The 10,385-nt window shown below is 34.3% G+C and overlaps 1 protein-coding gene across 1 annotated transcript in view; it reads right to left on the reverse strand.

The window, feature by feature from the left end:
- Positions 1-10,385, reverse strand: part of Cfap47 (cilia and flagella associated protein 47) — a 210,187-nt gene that overhangs the window by 121,002 nt on the left and 78,800 nt on the right. The window contains exons 31-33 of the mRNA XM_021188546.2: positions 4,426-4,507; positions 3,059-3,181; positions 1,664-1,856 (exon numbers count right to left, since the gene is read on the reverse strand). Of these exons, the coding sequence (XP_021044205.2) occupies positions 1,664-1,856; positions 3,059-3,181; positions 4,426-4,507 (398 nt within the window). The remainder of the gene's footprint in view (positions 1-1,663; positions 1,857-3,058; positions 3,182-4,425; positions 4,508-10,385) is intronic.

A 10,385-nucleotide genomic window follows, 5' to 3' on the forward strand; every position in this document is an offset into this window, starting at 1 on the left:
CAGCAAGATTTTGCTGAAAGGACCCTGATATAGCTGTCTCTTGTGAGGCTATGCCAGTGCCTGGCAAACACAGAAGTGGATGCTCACAGTCAGCTATCGGTTGCAACACAGGGCCCCCAATAGAGGAGATAGAGAAAGTACCCAAGGAGCTGCAACCCTATAGGTGGAACAACAATATGAACTAAACAGAGACACCAGAGCTCGTGTCTCTAGCTGCATATTTAGCAGAAGATGGTCTAGTCAGCCATCATTGGGAAGAGAGACCCCTTAGTCTTGCAAACTTTATATGCCCCAGTATAGGGGAACACCAGGGCCAAGAAAGGGGAGTGGGTGGGTAGGGGAGCAGGGTGGGGGAGGGTATAGGGGACTTTGGGGATAGCATTTAAAATGTAAATGAAGTAAATACCTAATAAAAATTGGAAAAATAAAAAAAAAAATAGTATGCCAAATAGTCCTATATTAAATATTGTAAATAGTTAAAGTTGAAATACACTTGTTATGGTTTGGGTTAAATGAAACAGACTCAATAAGTAAATCTATCAAACCTATAATGGTTACTGTTTTCTTATGTAGGGAAAAACAAATAACTGCTATTAATAATAGGTGCCACAAGCAGACATTAAAAATGGGTTTATGGTGATGTTTCCATGGTTCTATCAATATAATGAAGATAACAATGACCAAAATCATTGGAATTATATCAATAAATTACTAATCCAAGTTTGGTATATGACTGCTAGCTATATATCTCACAGAAATGAAAACATGTGCATAAAAGATTTAAATGAAATATTTAAGTTTAATTCATAACAAATTGTAACCCACACAAAAGTCTGTCAAATGTTTAAAGAAAATGCATTCATACATACACACATACGCACATACACACATACATACACACACACACACACACACACACACACACACTGAGGAGAAAAGGGGAAGGAGACACATGGGGGATCTAGGAAGAGTTTGATTGAAATGTTAGGCCTGAATATGATTGAAATACATTGTATACATGTATGTTATAATAAAATAGTAAATAAAAATTAAAGATATACAAAATCACTCAAGTGGTTTGACCATGCCCGTGGATATAAACAAAGAAAGCTGATTCTATTAAAATATCAGTAATATAAGCTACTTTAAAATAAAAAGCTATATATCTAAATCAAACGTAAAATGAGATCTAAACAACAAAAAAACAGCAATATTTCAATAGAAATCACCTAATTCAAGATGAAAACTTTCCTTCCTCTGAAAAAATGAATAAGAATAGTTTTCAATGTCCTAGGTTTTTTGTTAATCTAAAAAGAATTGCAAATAGCTCTTTCTAACTCTATGAAGAACTGAGTTGGAATTTTGATTGGGATTGCAAATGCAGTTCATTATTTCTCCTCCAACAAATACTAAATATAATTTTTTACAATCCCGCATTGAAGATTGTGAACTGCGCTCTCGCGCGCTCTCGCTCTCTCTCGCTCTCTCTCTCTCTCTCTCTCTCTCTCTCTCTCTCTCTCTCTCTCTCTCTCTCTGTCTCATACAACATAGAATAAATTATGTAGGTAGTCTAGAATCCAAAGATTCTGAGTGTGTTTTCCTGGCTCTTATTATACCAATTTATGCATTATAACTTAGAACTGTTTAATGAAAACAATCATACCACTTTTATTATTTTTCCATATACTAGTTCTTTGACTTTCATAGTTTGTATTCAACCAACTAAGTAGAATCCTTTCAGAATCTGAATATATGTTGCTAGATGCAAAGCAAGGGCTGATTTTTGATTTATTCTCCCCATGAAAGATTGGCAAAGAACTGGAGCAATGTGGTGTCACCCGAGATAGAATCGTAACCTGGAATTAAAAAAAAAAAAAGTTAATAGAATCAGATGAAAATAAAATAAAATCATGTTTGAAAAGGTAATTAACCTAGGTACATTAGTAAGGGAAGACATTAGTATTTCTGGTTTAACGTACCCACTCAGGAATAAGAAAAAATGAGAGATATGCCACTAATGGTAAATGTTTAACCTTCAGCTTCTTGCTTGCATACCATTTATATGGGGTTCCTTACTATGCAACTTATGACAATATGCTTCCTATATTTTTTTTAAAAAGCTATACTTGACAACATATCTGTGAGAATATCAATTCATCAAAAAGTATATTTGGACCTGGCAATGGTGGTACACGCCTTTAATCCCAGCTCCTGGGAGGCAGAGGCAGGCAGATCTCTGAGTTCCAGAACAGCCTGGTCTACAGAGTGAGTTCCAGGACAGCCAGGGCTACTCAGAGAAACCCTGTCTTGAAAAAAGGGGGGAAAAAGTAAATCTAGTATGATTTTCCTATTCTTACAGTTCACAAAACTTAAATTTTTGAGTATCAAGAATCTTACACATCTGCATTAGTTACTTTTTTGTTGCTATAACAAAATATGTGAAAAGAGCAATTTAAGGAAAAGGGCTTCATATTGGCTCAGTTTTACAATTAAGAAGTCATTGTAGCTGAAACATGATCACACCCCAAAAATACAATTTAAAAACAAACTGCTATAGGAAGCTACATTGATAATGGCCATGAAACAGGATAATAAAGGAGAACAACTGAAAGCTAAAAAACGAATCTCAGCAGAGTAGAAAGAGGGTTAAAAAAAGGAGTAGGTATTGCAACTACAAGTCTGGATAATGTCTGTGTATATGGTGCTTCACTTAAATGTAGTTACAAATCTTCTGGCTGTATAATTTTATAAGAATAAAATGTTATTAACTTAAAATATAATTAGTAGTATTATATGAAAAGTTTATATTAACTGAATTTAAAAAAATGTTTAATCAGAAAGGCTGATACATACATGAAAGCACAGTACTAAGGAGAGAAGACAACAACCACAGCTGTGGATAACTCATTTCCCTATATCTCCATACAGAAGGAAAACATACGTTATTTGTACCAATGTGCTTTAAAATCCTTTATAACATCATTTTCTAAACTATTGCACAACTTGTGTGAATGAAGAACAACAACAAAAGAGCAGCAAAATAGAGTGGAAATAATACCTTGTATATCTGAAGAAATACATCTGTCCATGCCCGCATACTCCAGGCTTCAAAATTATCCATATCTATATTAACAGAATAGTTTCCCTTAAGTGTGGAGAGAGCCGTACTTTTAGTGGATGTCTTTTAGAAATGAAACACAACAGCATAAATGAAAATGTGAAGCAAATACTAGTGTCATTGTTTAATTACAATATAGAATTTTCCATTTTCATAAAACATCCAGATCATGTTCATTTTTATACATTCATCAAGATGTTTAACTCTTTGAAAGCATTGAAACCGTGCACACAGAGAATTGCCAGGGATAAAAGTTACCTGTTTATATCTCTTCCTACATTTATTACTGCCATCTCTAGTAGACGAGATGGAAAGAGAAACAAAGTTCACCTGAATTGAGTCCAGAAAATCCACACACTTAAATAACACACAAAAACTCAGCATAAGTCCATACTACAGGTACCTGATTCTTTTGACCATGTCAAATGGTTAAGTAAGGGACTTCCACAACTAAAAATAACTTACCTAAAAAAAAATAATTCTATCAGCAAGAGGTTTTCATAAAATACACGGCATACTTTGAAAAAACTATGCATTTCTTATTTAATGTCTCTGCTCTCTCTTAATACTACAAAAATTCTTTGTAAAATTAAATAATGTTTTCTAGACAAAATAATTTATATTTAAAGATAAAATTCCATAGGTCTATGCATTTTTCCTTTGCATATCCTCAGTGGATATAATGTATATATGAGGAATAGCATTTGAATTTCCAGCACCCACTTAAAGTGGGGTAAGAGTAGTGGCTTGCCTTTAGTATTAGTTCCCAGGAGGCAGACAAGCAGGATCCACTAAAGCAATATGGCAAGCTAGAAAAAAATGAATCATCTCTGTCTAGCTTCAAATACAACTGCCTGATAGCCTGTCTTAACCTATAAGATAGAATGCAAAGTAGACAGTGCATATCACCCTCTGGCTTCTATATGCTTAAACACACACGAGATTTCATACACACACACACACAGACTTGTACACATACACATGTACATAAACATATACATGCATGCATGCATGCATGCATGCATATCATGCACTTAAACCTGCAAGAAAAGAATTCCATCAATTAATTTTCACATAGGAAGCTCATAAAAATTTTAATCAATGCCCTCACTTTTACACACACACACACACACACACACACACACACACACACACACAAACACACACACAAATTCACACACACTAGCTGTTAAGATAGGCTTCAGTTTAGATATTTTAATTATAAATTCTAAACTGGACTCATTTTTAAAAGACCACATATTATTAAATTTAATGACTGTATATATTATTCCTAGAAATTATCTTACTGTAATTTCCAGCCACTTCATATAATCTTTTGGTTCAAGCAAAAATTCTGGCAGTACATGAGAAATGCATCCACCTTGAGCACTAAAAGAAAACCCCAAATTATAGAATTATTATAAACATTTGATGTGACTTTCAGTTAAATTATTTCAGTACTGTCGTATTCGCTATGTCAATTGAATAATTAATTTAAAATCTCTTAATAATGATGCATGTTACTCTTATAACATGTGATTAATAAGAAAACTTAATGTTTATAATTACAGTTATCCATGTTCATAAGCTGTTTAAATATGTAGTGACTTATGATTTGTGTCTTTTTAGTCAAGGCAAATTTTATTATTGTCCTAACAATGAAACTTTCAAAAAATCTATAAAATGCTTAAGTACAAAAAATTAACCTATGAGATCACTAGTCATCTAATTCAAATGAATGACTATCATCTGATAGGCCTAAAACTGTAATATAAGCTATTAATCAACTATTATTTTTCCAATGGCATATTGAAAACTATGGATTAGTTTATTGCATAAAATTGAGATAGTATAAACTAATGAATTTTAAATTATGCATATGTATAATGGACCACATTTAACATATGAATACATACATATACTATTTCAACAGTAAAATTTCAAAAGTAATTTAATCTGCCCTCTTTCATATGGATCCTTATGAACAGAACCACCAAGCAAAAATCAAGAACATTAAGTTGCAAAGTGCTTTCTAGTGGAGATTTGGGTGTTTAACTCATTTAGTGAACACAGAGAAGCATTATGCAGAACAGCATTAATGAACAACTCTACAACTAATGCTCAATACAGAATATATCTTCAGCAGTTTATTCCCGTGGTTACAGAGAAGTGGGGGGGGGGGCAGGGGAAAACAGGAAGAAAAGAAGTTTAAGAAGGCACTGAAAATCAATACCTTGACAGTCTTACTCACAAATCATAATAGAAATGTGAGGAAGGGGACACATGAAATTAAAGTAGTTAGCAGAGTTCTAGAGTTCTTCAATCCTGTATGGTTCTGGACTAGTCTACGCTAATACAAGAAGCAAACATCCAACATCTATTGTTTGAGATTTTTCAGCCACTTCTTGCCCTATGTATATTATGCCTACAAACTGCCATCAAATTTAAATTAATACAGTGTTACATTGAGTCTTTTTCCCCTTTATAACACTACTCATTAGCAGAAATGAGCAACCTGAGACCAAAATAAGAATTATAGTACATATATTCCTATGAAATTCAAATCTTATGAAATATCTTCAGATTAAAACAAAAGACAAATCAGAGACATATGCAGAAACTAGAATAGTTCCTTGTGACTAAAGCAGTGCAGTACTTCACAAGCAAGTTATCATTTACAACAAAGGCTATTTGCAAGTTAATGAAACAGGACAAATTAAATGTGAGCTTCTCAAGAAGGAAGATAACTTTTTATGAGTACTCTATTGTCCAGCAGAATCTAGCTGTGTAAAAGTTGAGGATGATTAATGTATTTGTTGATACTAATATTCACATCTGTTTTTTTATTTTGAATATTTCTCAAGGACCAATTTTATGACTCCACAGTTATTATGGTTATGTCTTACCAATAAATTTTATGTCTACTTTTTCATCATATAGAAAATTATATTTAATAACATATTTAGTTATATTTCTATATATTTTTTCTGCTTGGACATTCTAAGTTCACAATGAGTATTTAAAAATAATAATAAGTATAATGATTTAATCAATTCTAAGCAAAGGCTTCAAACAGTGAGGTCCTTAAAATTCTACCTTAATCTCTAAACATGATTCATGTAACCACTAAATAGGTTCTTTTTTTTTATTAAATATTTTCTTCATTTACATTTCAAATGCTATCCCCAAAGCCCCCTACACCCTCCCCCCTACCCTACTCCCCAAACCACCCACTCCTGTTTCCTGACCCTGGCATTCCCCTGTACTAGGCATTTGATCATTGCAAGACCAAGGGCCTCTCCTCCCATTGATGGCCGACTAGACCATCTTCTGCCACATATGCAGCTAGAGACACGAGCTCTGGGGATACTGGTTAGTTCATATTGTTGTTCCACCTATGGGGTTGCAGACCCCTTCAGCTCCTTGGGTACTTTCTCTAGCTCCTCCATTGGGGGTCCTGTGTTCCATCCAATAGATGACTGTGAGCAACCACTTCTGCATTTGCCAAGCACTGGCATAGCCTCACAAGAGAGAGAGTTATATCAGGTTCCTACCTATGCAAAAGTCCGTACCATCTGAGTTACCAATTTAAGAAGTGAGGCAAAGCCGGGTGGTGGGGGCTCATGCCTTTATTCGCAGCACTTGGGAGGCAGAGGCAGGCAGATTTCTGTGTTCGAAGCCAGTTCGGTCTACAAAGTAAGTTCTAGGACAGCCAGGGCTATACAGAGAAACCCTGTCTCGAAAAACCAAAAAAAAAAAAAAAAAAAAAAAAAAAGAATAAGAAGTGAGGCAAATAGCATTTATAATTACAATAGCATTCTGAATTTTAATACATTTAATACATTTGTTTCCTTGATAAGACATATGCACATATCTTGGGTTAATAGCCCAATTTCATTAACCATGCTGCCACTTTCTAAATGTTAAGTAATTTTTATCACAGTCAACATATCCTGATAGGCATGTATTTGCTGATAAAGAGCAAATACATCTGAATGGCTTAGTTTTAATGCCAAAATCATTCTCCCATACCTGCAATGCTCACATCATAAAATGTCAAAACAAGAATGACCAATGTTAATGTCAATGCTTCTGGGAAATAATGCAATCATCACAAGTGCCACAGAGCTAAATATTTTAACCTTCTTTTGCACCAAGTGAATAGTCCATTAAGTTATATAAATGTCATTTTTAAGCATGTGTATCTAAAATTTGTCTTATTTAAATAGTGAGTTTACTTTACTAAATTAGTCTGTTGACGATTTATAGTAGAAAATGGTGAATTAAAAGAAAAAATATAACATTTTATTTTAAAATGTCAACATTTTAATAAAGTTCCCAATATGTTATGAGGTGCTAATCTCTTATAAGGACAAAAGTTCTACCTATGTCTCTGCTCTCACTTGGAGATCTTTTGTCTATAAACTGTCATCATAGGACTTAGTACTATAGCACAGGAATTTTGAATAGGACACAATTCAGTGCATAAAAGTACAGTACAGTTAAAAATATTTACATAATTGTAATTTTGTTATTTTCTATAACTGATCAATTTTCCCATTATCACCTTGGGTGCATTTAGAGCAGCAGTTTTCAACCTATGGTTCATGATCCCTTTGGGGGTTGCATATCAGATATTTACATTACTATTCATAACAGTACCAAAATTACAGTTATGAAATAGTAACAAAATAATTTTATGGTTCTGTGTCATCACCACATATGGAACTGTATTGAAGGGTTATAGTATTAGGAGTTTTTAGAACCACAAATTTAGAGATTTAGAGAAAAAAATGAAAACTTTAAAATTCATATAAGCTGTGTTTGGTTAATATCATATAGCTTCGTGAATCTCTCTGTTGTTAGTGGAAAAATCTCAGATTTTCAGATCTATCCATTATTAGCACCACTAATGAAAAAAGATCGCTTCAGGGAAGAGTTAGTAAAGACTCAATTTCAACTACAGTCCTCCTTAAATTCGCAATACCATGTAAAGCCATACACACACTTTCCTGTTTCCAAAGAATTATTTTTTTTCTAAAGGAGGTGTGATTATTTAAATAGGTGTACACACCCAAGAGTGTGAAGGCTTGGACCATAGGAAGTGGCACTATTAGGAGGTGTGGCCTTTTTCGAGTGTGTTGTTGTGGGGGCAGGCTTTGAGGTCAATCTCTACCTTGCATGAAATACAGTCTCCTGCTGCTTTTTGATGTAGAGCTCTCAGCTCCTTCTCCAGCACCATCTGTGTCTGCTATGATGATAATGGACTAAACCTCTGCCATCCTTCCTGCTATGATGATAATGGACTAAACCTCTGTACCTGTAAGCTAGTCTTAATTAAATGTGTTCCTTTATAAGAGTTGCCTTACTCATGGTGTCTCTTGTAAGCAATAAAACCCAAACTAAGATAGAAGGGTTACCAAATTATCTCAGGTCTCTCAGAATCTGGATCTGTTATGCATTTGCACTTAGATGAGACAGGAGTAGGGTACTCATATGTATCTCTCTGTACGTGTAAGTCCATGATAGTTTTTCATCTTTTATTATTTTTAATTTCATAAATGTGTACAAAGTATCTTGATCACACATTCTCGAAACTCCACACTCCCTTTCTCCTAGATCCTCCTACAAAAATATTCTATTTGCATTTTCATGAGCTCTTTCCTTCTTTAATAACACTGAGATCAATCAATGGTGCAGTCATGAACCTGGGTATTGAGCCAATCCCCTGGCGCAAGAGTAATCTACCAGAGCATACCAGAGCACACTTTTCTAAATAATAATAATACCAATAATAATAATAATAATAATAATAATAATTAATAAATAAATAAATAAATAAAATTGACTGTTCTTTCCCCAGAAGTTTTATGAGGACTTTTTACACTTTCCCTCAATTGTGCCAGATTATTGCCTGGCTTAATTTTGTACCTCCTATCTTATGCATGTAACCCCACCCGCTGTGCCATGGTCAAGTTCTGAGTTAACATATAACAGACGCTTAGACACTATGACATTTTCAAGAAAGCACATGATGCTTGTTTTAGACTAACTACTCCTCACTACTCACATAACTTGTTATTCATAGGGCAGGTTCAAGGCTAGGCACTTATCACATCTCAGTATATTTAATAGTAAACTCTATAAAAGACTGCCTAAATCTTGCTCGAACTTAGTCACTTTTTGAACCTTAAAAATGTCTAGCTCTATTTCTAGGCCATGAAGAAAATAAGACAATAAAGATTACTATGATAGGGAATCATAATAAATGTTTTGCTCAACATCATGAACAGCATTAACTGCAAGAGGCTCAAATTTCCCAGTGAACAAATTTTTAAAAGAATATTATTTCATTTGTATTCTTGATCTTTGTTCTTTATTGTCACTCATAATTAAGTAAACAAATATGTAAATATTTGTATATGTATATATTTGTATAAACCTTATAAAAATGAAATTTAGTGAGTTGATACCATAAAAAAGACTATGCTCAGTATCTATGTGTGGGGATTTTAAGTAAAAAAGAATGCTGAAAATGAAGGTAAAAAAATCAATATAAATTCATCAACCTTAGGGCAGACTGCAGAAGCTACACAGCTACTGGGACAGACTTCATTTCTGGTTCCAGATATCTGGCACCTTCCCTGCCACAGAAGAGGTGTCTGCCCGGGAGTGTTCTCAGGGCCTGAGCAGGTAAGAGAGCCATCTTTGCTTCTGGCAGCCCTCAGAAGCAACACAGCTTGTGGGACAAACTCCATTTCTGGCTCCAGACATCCAGCACCTTTGCCACCAGAGCAGAGGTGTCTGGCCTGGAGGGTTCTCATTGCCTGCACTGGTAAGAGAGCCATCTTTGATCCAACAAAGAAAGAGAACTTCAGACAAATTTCCCTTATGAATATCGATGCAAAAATACTCAATAAAATCCTCGCAAACCAAATCCAAGAACACATCAAAATGATCATTCACCATGACCAAGAAGTTTTATCCCAGGGATGCACGGATGATTTAATATAAGGAAATCCATCAATGTAATCNACTACATAAACAAACTCAAAGACAAAAACCACATGATCATCTCACTGGATGCTGAGAAAGCATTTGACAAAATCCAAAACCCCCTCATGATAAAAGTCTTGGAAAGATTGTGAATTCAAGGCCCCTACCTAAAATTAATAAAAGCAATCTACAGCAAACCAGTAGCCAACATCAAAGTAAATGGAGAGAAACTCGAAGCAATCCCACTAAAATCTGGGACTAGGCAAGGCTG

The sequence above is a fragment of the Mus pahari genome, chromosome X, assembly GCF_900095145.1.
Source record: "Mus pahari chromosome X, PAHARI_EIJ_v1.1, whole genome shotgun sequence".
In the NCBI taxonomy this organism is placed as follows: Eukaryota; Metazoa; Chordata; class Mammalia; order Rodentia; family Muridae; genus Mus; species Mus pahari.